At 42.4% G+C, this 16,598-nt stretch overlaps 1 protein-coding gene across 1 annotated transcript in view; it reads left to right on the top strand.

Moving 5' to 3' along the window:
* The window catches only part of MDN1 (midasin AAA ATPase 1), an 88,764-nt gene that overhangs the window by 48,732 nt on the left and 23,434 nt on the right, over positions 1-16,598 (top strand). The window contains exons 60-77 of the mRNA XM_083608261.1: positions 1,163-1,377; positions 1,648-2,035; positions 2,814-2,923; positions 3,416-4,115; positions 4,964-5,125; positions 6,100-6,373; positions 7,742-7,977; positions 8,290-8,385; positions 8,645-8,739; positions 9,297-9,421; positions 10,381-10,518; positions 11,347-11,456; positions 11,645-11,718; positions 12,292-12,487; positions 13,591-13,747; positions 13,881-14,027; positions 14,759-14,885; positions 15,743-15,848. Coding sequence (XP_083464387.1) covers positions 1,163-1,377; positions 1,648-2,035; positions 2,814-2,923; positions 3,416-4,115; positions 4,964-5,125; positions 6,100-6,373; positions 7,742-7,977; positions 8,290-8,385; positions 8,645-8,739; positions 9,297-9,421; positions 10,381-10,518; positions 11,347-11,456; positions 11,645-11,718; positions 12,292-12,487; positions 13,591-13,747; positions 13,881-14,027; positions 14,759-14,885; positions 15,743-15,848 — 3,456 coding nt within the window. The remainder of the gene's footprint in view (positions 1-1,162; positions 1,378-1,647; positions 2,036-2,813; positions 2,924-3,415; positions 4,116-4,963; positions 5,126-6,099; positions 6,374-7,741; positions 7,978-8,289; positions 8,386-8,644; positions 8,740-9,296; positions 9,422-10,380; positions 10,519-11,346; positions 11,457-11,644; positions 11,719-12,291; positions 12,488-13,590; positions 13,748-13,880; positions 14,028-14,758; positions 14,886-15,742; positions 15,849-16,598) is intronic.

The following is a 16,598-nucleotide window of genomic DNA, read 5'->3' as shown; positions in this document are numbered from 1 at the left end:
GTGAGTCCTCTCTGTCCACTGAGCATGCTTAGTCTTCACTCAGTTTTCCCAGTTACAATTTTTTCTGGAGATCTTTTTTTGGGGGGGGGGGTGGATTGTACTTCTGCAGATATCGAGTTTCCTACAAACTTCCTAATAGTTCCTTCTTGTGAATGAATGGTGCCATTTTGATGTCACACAGAGAATGGGTTCACTATTCATTCAGAGGATTGAAAGTATTCACTACCATTGCTTGGAGTGTGAATTGGCTACTAGAACTGATCCTAAGGAAGGAAGGCTCTGCTATTTATAGCTTATGCAGGTTTAAAATACAGCATTAATATAAAATAAACCGTTAATGCTCCTAAAGTGCTTTTGAGCTGCCTATTAAGCAGCAGATGTTTGTGACAAGCTGCAGTCTGGATAATTCTTCCATACAACTGATGCTAAATTCAGGGGAACTTGGATTTGCTTTTTGAACAAAGCTTGAAAAGGAGCCTGACAACTTGAACAAAAAACTAAACCCATTTTCTATGCCCTGTCCAAAAATCCAGCTGGACTTTTCATATTTGAACGACTTGTGCAAAATTAGCAAAGTTCCTGTCAGTATGTTCACTTTTGTTTGCATTTTTCTGTAGTGGTCAATGAAAATCATTGACTGGAGACAGTGCAGGAGATAAAGGAACACAGCTGAGATGAGGCTAGATTCACCCCTCCCTATCAAATATTTTGATTATCAGAATGCCGGGGGTGGGGGTGACAGGTTTTTCTCCCACTGTAGAGGACAGGTAGACAAATAGCACAACCCTGCATTAGAAGTTGGGGAAGTGTCTTTTAAATAAACTTAATTAGGAAATATATTTAGCAAAATTACAGATTTTGGGATTATCTCATTGCTGAAGGTAGGGATTAGTTTAGTGCTTATGCACAGTACTTTAAATACGGGTGGGATGTTGGTTTGGAAATCCTGTTTTGCATCCACCTAACCTGGTGCACTACTTAAATTTCAGTGACTTTCAGTGGGTTCCAATGTTTCAATGATGATGATGTTGTTTTTTGGTAACATGTTCCCCAAAATGTTCTGACATTTCCAAGTCTGTGACCTGCCCATTTTAAAAATAAAAGAAAATGTGGAAACCTTTATCAATGCTATAAACATATGTTTTGATCTTTATTAATTTAGGGTGTGGGTATTTTGAGTCGAGCAGTTTTCTCCAAGTGCCTCTCTGAAATTCTAACTAGCAGCAGCAAGTGGAGCCAGTGGGATGTGACCGGCCTCCCTGTCCTGTCCGCCTCCAACGTCACACTGGGAGAGCGGCTGGAAAGAGCACAGCAGCTTCAGGAAGTCAGCACAGTTCTGTGGACCAACTTGCCCTTTTCTTCCATGGCTGAATTTAGGTACTGCATTAAGAAACAAAGCCGGGGGGTCAGGAGAGATAGATGCTTTGTACCCTTGGTTAACAGCTGGTCGTAAAAGAGAAGCACACCTGAGGATGGGGTGGGCGGGTGGCTGGACTCCCCACCCTACTGTAGAGATAGTTCTCTTGTCTCTATGTTGGCAGCAGAGGCCTAGGTGATACCTATCCAGTAGCCTGATTAAGCTCTAGGGACTTTCCAGTTGCAGATCTCTTCTTCATCCTTATTTGGGACATCTCTTTCTTCTTTCAGGTTTACAGATTCCAGGTTCCAAGGTGTCATGTTGCATAGGCAACTCGTAGTTCTTAAAGGCCTGGTTCCGGCAGAACAGCAGGAGGAATATCTCCGGAACTGCAATAAGGTTTCCTCCAAGAGCCCAGCGGCGTTTCAGTACATTTGCAAAGTGCTCAGGGATGCTGCTGCCCGGGAAATATTGCCTGAGCAGATCGTCTGCATCTGGCTGACTTGCTTGCAGCAGTTCTTTGGGCACGAAGGAGGACTGCAGAACTTGCCCGAAACGGCTCGGCGAGGCAGTCTCTGGGTCAATCTAGGTCTCCTGCAGATCCAGCTGTGGCTTCCACAGACCCAGTATGATCCAGCGGTGAAAAGGGAATACAAGCTCAAGTACGCAGAGGAAGAGGTGAGGGCTTGGGTTCCCTTGCCTTGTGGCTAATGGGATTTTTAGGCTACACCGACATTTCAAATCTTCAGACGACTGCTAAACTATACCAAGCCACATGAACAAATGTAGTAAGATTGCATTGGAAATTTGCTGTCATATGAGACAAAACAACCCAATATTCAGATAACATGGTGCATAACTACAAGTACTAGGGCGGGTGCAAGATCTTATTTATTTTTCAAAACAGAAAATGAGTCTCTGCATAGTCATGTAAAACCCTACAAGATGAATAAAGATATACACAGATATGCAGATTGAGTACAGGTGAGGAATCTGTGCCCTTCTGTGTATTGCTAGAGATCAGCTCCCTAGACAATGATGGTCACTAGTCATGGGTATTCAGAGGTAACTGGGGTAGTGGTGGTGTATCCAACAAAATCATCCCATTTGTGCAAGGACTTCCCCTCCCTCTCCCTATACCCCTTCCCAATCTGCTCCAGAGGGCTTTGGGAATGCCAAGAACAGTTTTGGGTGTGTGGGGAGGGGGCCAAATTCATTTATGCAAGCATAAGTCCTTGCCCAAACATGACAACATTGGAGACAGCCCACTGTTTCTAGACTTTGAGGTTCCATTTACTTGTCATGACGTAACAGCCTTGCTGTAGACTTACAACATACAGAAGGATCTGTAAATTCTCAGTACACAAGAATAGCTCCTTCTCCACCCAATTGGAGTGGTGGCAGAGTTTTATCTTGAATGAAACTTGCATGGTTTTTTGTTTTTTGATGCCTTCAGCTGCACCATCTAGAATGTGAATGGAAGACACACAATCTATCAACTCAGTTACGCACAGGGAAAGATCTGGAAGATGAAGCCATCAGCCATCACAGTCACCCTCACATTAGGTAACTTCAAGATTCCCTGTGGCTTTGGAATGTAATGTTTACCTCCTGTTCCCAAATTTGAAAGGGCAATTGTAAATGGTCACAATAGTCCAGTGGGCTGTGGGTTCAAATCCCTGCTTGTAACAGAGCCTTGGGTAGTTGCACTTAACTACAGGATTCTTGTTTTCTTGACTCTCAGTTTGCCGTTTGGGTGATAAATGATTTGAGGCAGGGGTGGGTGGATTGCAAGAACAGGTGTGTGACTCTTGCCATTTGGTCCCCATCCATCTGGACACAATTTAAAAAGCTTGCTTTCGTCCAGTGTACCTAGACCTATACAGAGTTGCCTGAGTTCCTCGTGGCAAAGAAAAGTGAAGCTATATAAATAGTCAGGGTGGCACTTAGATTTCATCATGGCAGCAAAATAATTTGTTCTGCTCTTGAAGGCGGCTTTCATCTAATAATCGTTGGATGACCCTGACCTTTGACCTTTTGCAACTTATCCTCTCTCAGGATGTTATGCCAAAGAATCCAGAAGCTGAAGGACCAGATTGCCAGCCTCAGCCAAAAGCAAGCCTATAGACCACAGGCTCCTTCGTATGAGTCATTGTACAAGGAAGTTCATCAGTACGTCAGCAGCATTGCCCAGACTTCAAAAGTCCAGGATCTCGTGACCCGCCTGCTGCAGTTACTCCATTTGGATAAGTCTCAGTCTCTCCAGATGGTGCAAAACGTCCTCAGTGAAGAGGCAGCCTGGCAGCAGTCGCACCATCAGTTCAGGAAACGGTTGGCAGAGGACTATGCCGCCTTCCCTGATGCAGTCGTCCCACTGCAAGCTGCCATTTTGCAGATGCAGCATGGCCTAAGGCTTGTGGCTTCTGAAGTCCATAGGACGATGTTCAGCAGTTTTGTCTGCCCAGCCAAGCTTGGCACTCTGGTTGCCTCTCTGCTGTCATTTCCTTCCGTCAGCGCCACTTTCCCCTGTTACCTTTCCCATGCGGATGCCTTGTGCTCTGTGAACGCTCTGGACGTCCTTCATGGCCTTAAGAGGCTATCTCTGAAATACTCCTCTGAGGATGCTGATGGGGAGCAGAGGGTATGCCTCACCCAGGAGCAGCTGCTGGTGAATGCTTTGTTGTTTCTCCATTGCCACGTGCTATCCAAGGGAGAACTGGACCACAAATCTCTGCAGCTATTTAGGCATTTGTGCCAGGTATGGTGGTGCTATTTAAGCAGCTACATTTTTGAGCCTCTACCTTCATTCTCTCCTTATTGCTCTGGCCAGGAGGGGACATCTTTGGAAACTTAACTTAAAATGTTATGTAGACGCATTTGGCAAATGAAAGCAGGCCACTTTAGGAACTGTTGCTCTGTTTTTTTAATTTGCTTCAGCCCAGAAATACCTCCCACAAGTAGAAATATGCTTCTGCTTGCGCAAGGCAGCTCCAGAGTTCTCCTGGTTTCCCTGTCCTGCTGCAACCCTGGTTCCTCACAATGCCATTCCAGAAGGTCCTTTGATCCTCACAAGCAGCTATTCTGAGAGCCATAGGGAGGGAAAGAGCCAAGAAAAAACCCCATTGTGTGCATGGATTTTTGCTTTGTTTATCTCTGATAAAATGCAGCAGGTTGGATCTCAGTTGTTTATAGACTGCTTTTCTGGTTGCACAAAGCGTTTCAAAACTGATAAAAATAAATAAATCAAGAAAACCCGGTAATAAGACTAAATGGCTGCAAAAACTTCTTCCAAAAACTATCAGTGAAAAATAAATCTTGACACCCTTGGGAGAGAGAAAGGTGACTGGCTTAATGCTCACTGGAAAGAGGGGTCACAGCTTTAGAGCAACCAGTATAAAAGCAAGCCTACAGGCTCCAGCTCTGGGCTTTTTTTCTTGCCACAAAAACAGAGCAGAAAACAAAGCCTGTTTGACTAGGCTTCAACATACAAGTGGCCTCTCGCCACCATATGTTTACTGTGTGACACATGTGGACTTTATATGCACAAGTCTCTTACGGGTTTCTCAAGATGAGTGGGCTTTTGTTTGTTTGCATTCTATTTCTTAGGTAATTATAAATGAATGGGATGAACAAGAGCGCCAGGCCCAGGAAGAGGAGGAACAGAAGAACAGTCTTTACAGATACAGAACCAAGAGCCATGGGAGTGGCCTCAGTGAAGAGGAGGAGGAAGAGAGAGAGTTCAGGAGGAAATTCCCTCTGCATGAGAAGGTAAACAACTTCTGCTTTAATCAGAAATTGCGTACGGAACTTTATTCTGTTTGTGTTTGTGCAGGAGTTTACATATTCAGAAAGAAATACTGAAGTATCAATAGTGTGGCAGCTGGGAACTGGATGAAATGGGATAGGGGCAGAACCTGAAAATGTTTTTAATTTCACTGGAAGTCAGTATGTCCAGTAGCCTAACTTCCAGAATCCTAAGTTCACATTTCCGCTTTGTTTTCAATGAGCCATTGTGACGTTATTTGTTCTTGTTGGGAGAATACACAGTGTAAAGACTGAAAAAGCTCTCTGCACATCCAAGGAAAGTGTTTATAGAGATTTGAATGGTAAATGGGGGGGGGGACTGTGTTATGAAACAGAGCCAGGGAAATAAGCCTTCAGTTACCAAATTGAGTCCTGCTTGCTTTTGGTTGTAGTGCTGTTGCTTGTGTTTTCTTTTTTTGAAAACAGTAAAAATATTAGTGTAGGAGTCAGGATAATAGAACAAAGAGGCTTGGAAAGAGGAATAAAATATATTATGTTGCAAATAATTATAAAATATACAATTATCGTACAAGCATTTTTTTTACTAACACCATAAAGAAGATTCCTAATAGAATACAGAGCAGATAATACAGCTGCAGTGCTATGGCAAAACTTACAATATAGTTCCTCTATTGCCACAGAGAGGTGGCCTCTTTTTTGCTTCCTACCTGGATGTGTGTGGGGAGCCCAGTTGTGTTCCTGCAACTTCTCAGATGAAACAGGATCTTTAGTAAAGCCTGGCTCGCTAGACGACCTGAGGGTGCATACAACTGGTTCCCCATGTTCAGAAGAGCTGCATAGTAAGCAGTCATGGCGGTTCTTACCAGCCTGCCTTGTTCCATGCAAGTGTGTCCTTTGAAATTGGTGAGCTTTGCTGCTGATCTTAAAATACAGTGCTGCAAGTTGTCACCAAATACACCTTTCAATACGATTTGCAGGATTTTGAAGATATTACAGCAGAGGCGAGCCTTGAGGGGAAAATGGAAATGAATGACGGTTTAGAAAAGGAAGCAGTTTGTGAAAAAGCCCTTCTTTCTCATCACTCAATGAAAACAGTCATGACGATTCATCAGCAGCTGTGCCTTTACTTTGCTCGGTCCTTGTGGTATCAGCAAAGCCTGTCCTCCCATCAGGCGAAACATCATTTGAATACATTCCTTTCCTGTTACCAGACTGGTGCTTCGCTGGTAGCTCACTTCTATCCTTTGATTGGTAAGGATTTTTCGTTTGAGCTTTCAAGTATGCTGTGCTTCAGTGGCCAGAGAATCCCCATCCTTTTGAGGGAGCCATAGAATCCCCCCTCCAATATGTTGCACAAGTGTGTGTGGCACCTTCCTATCTCTTACATAAGCTAAAGTGCTCCCTGCAGCATACCCAGCGCTGCCCTGCCATTTGAACACGGCAGGGTGAGGCCATTAATAATGGGCAAGCTGTCTTCTTGTTAAGGAACCCCAGGTGAGCTTCCATGGAACCATCATTCAAAGACCGCAGCTGTGATTTTAAAATCCTGTGTGTCTACCGCTAATGGTTGTTGAAGTATGTACAGTTGTACCTTGGTTTTTGAAAAGCCTAGTTCTCAAACGTTTTGGCTCCTGAACGATCAAAACCCAGAAGTGAGTGTTCCGGTTTTCGAACATTCTTTCGGAAACTGAACTTCCGACAGGGCTTCTGCGGCTTCCGATTGGAAGAAGCTGTGCCCTGGTTTTCAGACGTTTTGGAAGTCAAACGGACTTCCGGAACAGATTCCATCTGACTTCTGATGTACGACTGTATCTCTAAAAAATAAGTAGACAGAATAAACTGAAATGTTTAGCCTTGGCTACATCTGAGGAGCTATGTTCTCTAAAACAGTCCCATTGCAGTTGCACCTACCACTTCACGACTTCTTTGTTGTTTGTATTCAGAAACCCATTTTCCCACTCACGTTTGATATACTTAGCTTGAGCCTTAAAAGGCCAACGTAGCTTAAATAAGTGGTCTCTCATTTCCCTGCTTAAATAATGAGCATAATCCAGTTTGGGTTAGGGTTAGTTGTATGTGTAGAATACTACTGAAGGCTATAGGGTAGGTGAGATTTTATTGCTATGGGTAAATGGAATCTCCTACTTTTAAATAGCATGATGCGTTTCCACTGAGGGAAAGTAGTGTGTTTGGTTCTGCTCTTTATTCAAGAATCTAAATGACACTAAAAACATAGTAATAAAGCAAAAGAAAGCCTTGTATAATTGAACTTGGACAGCCTCTAGGGTGTGGGTGGTCATTTATTGAAACTTTCCGTGTGATCTTGTTGATTTGCTGTGCAGAGGGTATTGGTAGAAAGGCATTCTAGGTTATTCTTCCTAGAATTAAACATTCCGGTCTTAAGTGCCTCAGAAGTAGATACTCACGGAGGCTTTTGGAGTGAGCTATCACTTTATATAGTGTTGGGCTGTGCAAAACAGTTGCTCTAAGACACAACACATTTGTCTCTGAGCTTATCCTTTACTGTCTTAATCAATGTGCTGTTTTAAAAGATAAGGAAAGCTTTATTGCCTTAATGACTTTGTTTCTCTTCTTGCCCCCTGGACGGCCAAATCATAGGTTCTGAAATGAACGATAATCTCCATGGCAGCCAACTTCTAGCTAGCACGATACTGCACAATACACTTTTTGAACAGGGGGCTTCAGAACTAGTCCTGCAAAACGAAGGGCCGTATGACTTTTATCACCATCCTAATATTCAGCAAGTGCAACAGTGTCAACATGTTCTTGAAAACTTCACAAAAGAGGTGAAAGCACTATTGCAAGAATGGCCAGACCACCCTGCGCTTGTCCAGGTAAGAGTCTAGACTTTCAGGAACTGAAGCAGTAGCTAAAATAACCAGAGTTCAATTTATATTTGCTTTGACCTAGGATTCCTTACATGTTAAGGCTTTGTATGGATAGCACCTTCCACAGAGACAAGCATACTGCTAATCCCCTAAATTTGTTAGTATGTTCAGCTATATGTGACAGATGAACGTTGTATCTGCTATTAGCAGAAGAGATGAGATCTTGCAATGCAATATGAAATTAAAAGTTCTGTTGTTGATTAGTTTTAAGCTTTAGAAAGCGACTGCCAGAAGCACTGATTGTCTTTCATTTTGCAGCTTTTGGTTGTACTGGACAGAATCCGTAGTTTTCCACTCTCCAGTCCCCTTTCGAAGTTCCTGAATGGCTTGGAAATTCTGCTGGCCAAGTCCCAGGTAAGAAATCAGGGGGCAAGTGGTTGTTTGTGTGTAGCCAGAAAGGTGAGAAGAAGTTAAGAAACTTCTGAAATACACCTGATTTTTAGTAGTATAGGAAACACCAAATTTACTAATAAAGGAAACTTATTTGTTGAATGAAGGTGATTGCATTTTTAAATTTAAAGGTGTAGATAATGGGCAAGCAAATCAACTTTTTTATCAACGTTGAAATGTATAATTTCAGTTTTTGTCTGAAAGGCATCTTTTCCTTTTCTAGGATTGGGAGGAGAATGCTAGTCGAGCTGTCTCTCTTAGGAAACATCTGGATTTGGTCACTCAGCTGATCATCCAGTGGCGTAAACTGGAACTGAAGTACGTACTGTCAGTTCCCTTTGTGCTGAGTATTTTCAAGTGTAAATGACCGGGGTGGGGTGGGACAAACCAGATCAGGGGTTTGCTCATAGCAACTGGAGCAAGCTCAGAAATTGAAGGGAGAGATGTGGAGTTTCATTCGTCTACACAGCTTCTTGCTACGTTCCAGCATGTCTTCTATTTCCTACCTTCTAGATCCCTGTGGGTTTGGTTTTTTTTGTATTTTTCTTCAATCCTTAGCCAAAGAAGAATCCCTGTTCTTTCAAATATAGATAACCTAGCAGCTTATGCAAAATAAATGTGCTACATTCACTTCTTTAAAAATCTGATTATTTACTAATGCAGATGTTTTTAAGTTTTCATATTTCAGAACTGATGTTAGTGCAGAGCAAAAATAACAGCCTTACCTGTATTGTAAAAATAGTTGTCGTAAAAATTGGGCTGCTTTCTAAGAAACGTGTACCCATTGATCTAAAAGCAAGCATGGGTGGGTGGTGATAGGGCTCCGAGATTTAATGTTCATTAATAGGTCTTTCTTTTTCCACTTGCATTGACAGCTGTTGGTCTGTTAGTCTGGACAACACAAGGAAACATCACACAGAAAAGTCAATGAAACACTGGTTTTCAATCTATCAGATGATTGAGAAATATAGGCAAGAACAGACACAGAAGAAAACTGAAGGTAACTATTGATAAAAGAGTGGTAAAAGAAATGCATGCTGTTAATAGAAATGCATACTCTCAAGGATACACATTTCTATAAACTGATAAAAATACAAATGGTATATGATCTATATCTGCATTCGCAATTCTCTATTACATGTCCAATAGCCAAGTTTAAAGCTTCTTTCAATATGTAGCATATTGGAGAAATCAAGTATTCTTCCATCTTGATTCTCAAGATTAACAGGCAAATCTTGTAACTGCCTATATTATTGAAATGTTGAGCAGTCCAACTGTGTATTGCTGTTCACAAGAGCTGTGAAAAGCCACATTAGCCCACAACGCTGCTGACTTCAGAAACCATGGCTCTGTAAACAGGGCACACAAACCTTGGCTTGTTTTAAACCAGATTGACGTCCCAAGTGGGCAACTCTAGCTGAAAACAACCCAGTATAGACCAAGCACCTGTTATCAGTGCCAAAAAAACATCTTTTATGAAGTAGGCAAGATCACATCTGAGCAGGACGTATGCCTTTATTGTCTGTCTGGTGGACTCTATACAACCTTTTCCTTTAATGTGAAGTGAACTGTTAGTAAAGATACTATTGAATTAGATGAATAATATGATGTGTTTATGGTGTTGTCTTTTCTCCTCTTATTGAACTGGTTCCCTTTAACCACTGTTACGGCAGGAGAGGGAAGTTTCCTCCAGAGACAGGAGGGCTTGGAGGAGGGAGCAATTATTCCTGCATCTGGATTACAGTTCCTTAACTGTAGGTAAAAGGCAGCCTGCATTGCATTGTGCACTAAGGCTTGTTTCTAGGGAGGCAGAGCCTGCCCTCTGTCTGTGTCAGAGTTAGTTCCTTCTGAAAGGGCCATAATGGATGTTGTTTAATGTAAAAAATTAATTTACATGCCATCTTGTCCTCCCCCCCCCCCCTTTTCTTCCCTACAATCTCAACTTCATGAAATGGATAGATGTGAATTTAAAAGCACTGCTCGGCACACTGCAGGCTTTCATAGAAGGGTCAACATTGGGGGAGTTTGACACACGGCTTCAGATGCTGCTGGAATTCCACTGCCACGTCTTGCTGATGCCACAGGTGGAAGGAAATGGTAGGTGAAATGGGCCAAAGCCAGACGCCAGACTTGTGGGGTGTACTTTAGCTCCACCAGGTAGCGCTGGGTGGTGAACGCATGCACACACAGAATTAAAGAGAGCAGGGTGGCTCTGAGCATGTGCTCAGCTTTCCTTGATCTCAGCTGCCTGCTTTGGGAGCAGGAGAGCTTGCTGTTGTTGCTGTTGTTAAACAGTTTGCCAAGGGTTTCTGTCTCCAGCCAGTCTACTGTGGATCAGCTGGAGATCTACCAGCAGATCCAGATCTGCCTTCTGCCTACCTTTGAGCTTATGTTTCTTTTCTTTATTGCACGCAGTTGAATTATTATTCCTAACATTTAATAGAGCTCAGCTAAATTTTCCAGTTATTATTATTTTACATCGAAAGTTTTCTCCGAAAGATACTGGCAAAATTACAGTGTGGTGTATTCAACCCAGTTCTCCCCTGTAGCTTGCCAAAAGACAAAGTAGATTATTCTATGCAAAGCACTGAATGGAAGATTAAAACTTTTCCCACACCTCTTTGCTTGTCTTCCCCTTGCAAAATTGCCTGAAGGAATCTCTTGATTGGAATGGGGCGTTGAACAGATTTTCATTATTAATTTATTAATTTTTTACCCTGACCTTCCTCCTAAAGGAACCTAGGGAAGCAAACAACAAGGCAGCAATACAGTAGAATTAAAAAAATAAACAACTTCTTGAAACTTCTACAGATTTAATAAAAGAGAGATGCTGTTTCAGTCAGAACTACTATGTCCTTTAAGATCCCTAAATCCTCAGGTGCGGACGAAGATGCATTTTTGTATGAAACCCATTCTCTTTTTCAGACATGCTGTGCAATGTGTTATGGAATCTCTACAATTATTATAAGCAGTTTTCAGAATGTGTCCAAACCAGGCTGACTGAACTTCGGCATCCGATAGAAAAAGAACTGAAGGTGAGAACAAGATTTCTTGGTGTAATAGTATTCTCTGGTTGTTGGAAGTAAAGCTAGTTCAAATAAATAGCTAGGTCCTACCCTGCTTTTTAAGTACATCTCTTCAAACCAGAAGCACATGTCCTCTCAGCAATTCTTCATTCTGTTTAAAATAAACATCATAGTTTATTGAATTGAATATTTTTCAGGAATTTGTAAAAATCTCTAAGTGGAATGATGTCAGCTTTTGGGCTATAAAACAGTCTGTGGAGAAGACACATAGGTAAGTATGAAATTTTGATGAGATATTGGGCATTTGGGCATCAGGAGGATTATATCAGTTATCGGCCCAGAGACGGAGGGCTTGAAACATGTCCTCTGGGGACTGCTCTCCTCTTTCCTCTCCTCTTACTTTTTTCCTTAAACCCCACTCTGAGAATGGTTAAGGGGAGGGTAAATGCAAATAAGTCAGTAGTGGGAGAACGAAATTATACACCTGAGACATTGTCCCAAGATTCTGTTCACTATGAGATTGCAGAGCCAGTCATTGACAGTATGAATCTTAGCTACCAATATAGAGTTAAATTTTGCTTGGGTTAAAGTATCTGTCTGACTGGCCTGCATGTGTCTAATATGCAATATTGGTATCCGGATCCTCTTCTTTTGACACTCCCATAGCATAGTGGTGACTGAGGATATTCTGCTTTGCCATAACTGCATTGGATACCTTAATATGCATACACTCAAAGTGGATTTTTAACTTTTTAAGTCCCCTTTAACCATATTGTCGTGGAGCTTGAGCGCTCACCCATATTGATGGTCCTTGTTTTCATCCCTGTCTTTTCCTGGGTTTTAGGACACTTTTCAAGTTTATGAAGAAATTTGAAGCTGCTCTCAATGAACCCTGCCGTTCTGCCTTGGTGGAAACAGCAAAAGAAGAGCAACTTGCTTCTTTGCAGGAAGCAGAGACATTGGGCAACCAAGAAACTAAAATTCAGAGCCTGAACAACATATTAAGAAAAAAACTGACTGCTAGGTCCCATTCTGCTCAGGTACCTGGAGTTCTCATTTGCGTTCAGATGGAATGGTAGGCATTCTTAACCTGAGTGCTGGATTCCCTTGCTGCGTATTGGAACACTCTTAGTTGTAACCGTGATATGACAAAATGTTTGAAATGATAACAGCGAAACAGGAACGTAAACTTTGTTCTCAGTGCCGTCCTAGTGTTTCATTGAGAGGTGACCAAATGTGTGTTTTTTTCCTGATGGACACAGGAGCCAATCCCAGAGGGGTTACATCACACCCTACCAGGCTAGACAGGAAAACTCTTTTGCAAATCGGTAGGCTGTATCCTCCCCTAACTTTTTCAAGTTTATTTTGCTTATCGAGACTAGCAGAAGTCCTTTCACCATCCTGTGTTTGACTTTCCCCCTACCTCCGAGCTTGCACTTCTTTTTTTCTCCCTCTCTTCAGGGCAGCCCAAGATTACAAAATAGAGGCAGCCTTCTTACAGAGGGTTCTGCAGACTGCTTTCTTCTCTGGTCATTGGGTGCTTTCTGAGAAGGATCTTTTTCTGATGAGTGGGAGGACCACGCCCTGCATGCATTCTTAGGCTGCTGATGGCTGCGTTGCCTCTCTCTGCCTTATTCATCTGTCTGTTATCTGCATAACTGGAAAGGTGACAAAAGTCCTGGTTGCTATTTTTTTAATTTTTTTATACTTATCAGTTAGGACTCCAAGGCTTCCAGGGACATCCTTTCAAGCTTCTCTGTGAAATGGAAACTGGAGAAGCTCTTGGAAGGGGGTGTGGCTGCATTCAAGTTTGCAATAGAATTTTCCTGTCTAGGCTAGTAGGATGCGACATAACCCTCTGTGGCTGACTTCTGTCATCTCACAGTAAGTACCCATTGACCCAGTAATATGGCTGTTATTACAGGCCAAGGTATGTGTAAGCCAGTATTTCCTTCGTCAGTAGTGACCAGCCAGACACCTTGGGAAGCTGACCAAAGGGCCCAATGGCTACCCTCCGTTAGGTTTGAAGTCCCATTCTTCACTCTCTAGGCTAGTTGGTACTGATAGGTCCCATAAGTCTTACCAGAAGCACAAGGATTTCAGTCACCTGGACTTTTGCCTGTTGTGAACGTTTCCCCCGCAGGCTGCTCACTTAGAGGATATCCAGGGAGACATTTTTCACCCAGAGTCCCTTCAGGGCCGCTTACCCAAACTTACGAAGCGGATGGAGAAGATCTGTACATCTCTAGTGAAGAACAACTCGTTCTTGGATCTGGTGGAGAGCCTTGACAATTTCACAGGTAAAACTTTTATTACAGCGTAACATTCAACAGGAAGGTAATTTGTTTTTCTTAAGAATTGATGGGTTTGAGTAGACGTGCTGAAATTAATAGATTGACAGATTGCTTTCTGCTGCGCTCCTCCTTTTTACAGGTGACGTAATTTCCTCTTCCCATGAGCTGCAGCATATGTCTGTAAATCCAGCTGCAGACAAGGAAAGGCAGAAGTCCGAGGCCAAACATTTACTCGTGCAGAAGCAGAGGGCCCTAACAGAGCTCTTTAAAAACCTGGCTAATACAGGTAAGAGGAGCTGGAACTACTACTCTTTGGAGACAACAAACAAAAAATAAGCAGCAGTAACCCCCACTCCCACCCCTCAAACTAGCGAAATGCCATGTGAGTGTGTTTGGCACTGCCCGTGATTTACCTCCATAGGCACATGTATAGTGTACCAAATGATAATAGCTGGGAGGTAGGTAGTACAATTGGGTTAGAATGAATACTAATTGGAAATGTGGAATGAATTTTTACTGTATTGCTCTACACACACACACACACACACACACACACACTAATGCACAGCTTTGTAGCCATGCACACAGAAAGGATCGCGTCCAGAACCTTTTCATTATTTATTTATTGCATTTATATCCCACCTTTCTATCCAAGGCATACATGGTCCCCCACCCTCTTCATTTAATACTCTGAAGAACCCTGTGGGGTAGGTTAGGCTGAGAGGCAGTGCCTGGCCCAAGGTCCCCTGGTGAGCTTTGTGGCCCAGTGGGGATCTGAATCCTGGTCTCCACACTGGCTCTGAAAGCAATTTCTGCTGGTTAGTTATAGCCGCTTGTTTTCTTTGCTCCTTTCAACCACTAAAGCTAAATTCTCAGAATCGTCTATATCAGCCATCATCACTTAGGTGTTGGAGAGGAAAAGGACTGAATGGACTCACTAAAAAGAACTTCCATGTTGTTTATTTCAAGTCTCAAAAAGAAAAATTGAAGTTAGATGTATTTTAAATATCTTCCCAGGGTTGTCATATCGCAAAGGCCTTGCTTGGTCTCGTTCAAAAACTTCCCAGGACCTGCTTTTCCTTCACCCATTGGATTTGAGCAGTGCATTAGCCTTGGTTAACTGCACACAGAAACTGGACGCAACGTATGTATTTTCTGTTTCCGCAGCTACAGTTTTGACCTCCAAAAGTATCTAATTGGGGTTTTTCAATCCAATATTACCGTTACCTCGTCTGTTTATTGGTATGCCACTTTTCCACAGAAATTGTGCCCGAAGTAGCTCACAACATAACAGATGCACAATATTTGTTATGCACCTATTAGAAACCTTTATAAATAATCAGAACTAATAAGGACGAAAAAATCAATGCACATAACATTGCACAACAACAATGCAAATAAATTAGGTTATCCTAAAAACCTAAAGAAATAGAAAAGTAACTGTTGTGTGGGAGACCTGAACCATTAGCCCTGTTAAGAGTTGTGGCTTCCCTCCTGTTAGTAGTGGGAAGAAAGCCGCCATTTGTGCCAGTGGCTGCTTTCTTCCCCTTGCAAACAGCAGACATCGAGGGGAACCCGATTCTGATCAGGACCATGGGGTGGAGGACAAATACATCACTCCATCTTTGAGCCCTCCCTCCCACCAGCTACAAAGGAAAATCAGCTCTGCAAAGGTGACAAATGGTGAATCTACTTTGGCCCTTGGTTCGTTCGGTTTTCATTTTAAGGAGCGACTTGCAAATTGTGTAACGTGATATTTTCTGGAACCAGCAGAACAAAAACATCCGGATATTGCCTTAAGTAAAAACGCATTACAGCGTCAGGAGTATCGGTTACCAAACTGATACCTTAAGCAGGCAATGTAAAGCCGGTTAAGACTGCCTAAAAGCATGGGTAAGATGAACTGATGCACGTTTTGTGTTTGTGTGGTCATAGAAAGACTTTGAAATTGCTTATTTATTTATTTTTGTCTCGGATGAACAAAAGTCTTACGCTTTCCAGGTTGCTGTCTGAGATCTCTTCGTCCTGGGATGGATGCCAGAAATACTTCTATCAGTCTCTCGCACGCCACTGTGGGCTTCAGACAGCGTTATTGGCACCTTCAAAGGTAAACAGTAGCTTCAGTACTAGAGATTTATTTCAAATCTTCTCCTTTTAAAAGCTTTGAGTAGGCAAGACAGGATCATTCATCATCTAAACATTTGGCTTTTTATTCCGAATCAACATAGTTTTTTTCTCAGGCATGTTTATACCTGCCTACATTGTAGTTGTTGAGCAGATAAATAGAGGTAAACTACCAGTAAATCTACCGAGACTTGTCACTTATGTATCATATTTCTTATCAAATGTACCCAATTACAAACCTTGACAAATTCAGAAACCCTTGGCAAGTCACTAAATTGTAGGATTGAGTCAGGTTCACTTTCCAATTTCCAATACACTTTCCAGTACAGTGATACCTTGGTTTTTTAATGTCTCTGTTGACGAACATTTCGGTTTTCGAACGCCGTAAACCTGGAAGTAAATGCTTTGGTTTTCATACACATCTTGGAAGTCGAACATGCCACGCGGCTTCCGCTGAGTGCAAGATCCTGAGACCTCGCTGTTGGCGATGAGTTTTCAGTTTTCGAACGTTTCAGAAGTCTTCCGGAGTGGATTACGTTTGAAAAACGAGGTACCACTGTATACCTTGGAGAAAGTGGAGGTGACACTGATGTAAAATAAAAATGGTAGCATATAAACTAGCTGATCAGAGAACAAGCATTTCACCTAGCTAGGCATTTACTGACAGCTCTAGTCCTCATAGCATAAAAAGGACACATCCTACTAACAGATGAATTGCTGCTGCCGCTGCTGC

Source organism: Podarcis filfolensis (assembly GCF_964270895.1).
Source record: "Podarcis filfolensis genome assembly, chromosome: 3".
NCBI classification, from domain to species: Eukaryota; Metazoa; Chordata; class Lepidosauria; order Squamata; family Lacertidae; genus Podarcis; species Podarcis filfolensis.
The sequence above is the reverse complement of the archived record's forward strand: the minus strand, read 5'-3'. Positions and strand labels throughout refer to the sequence as shown.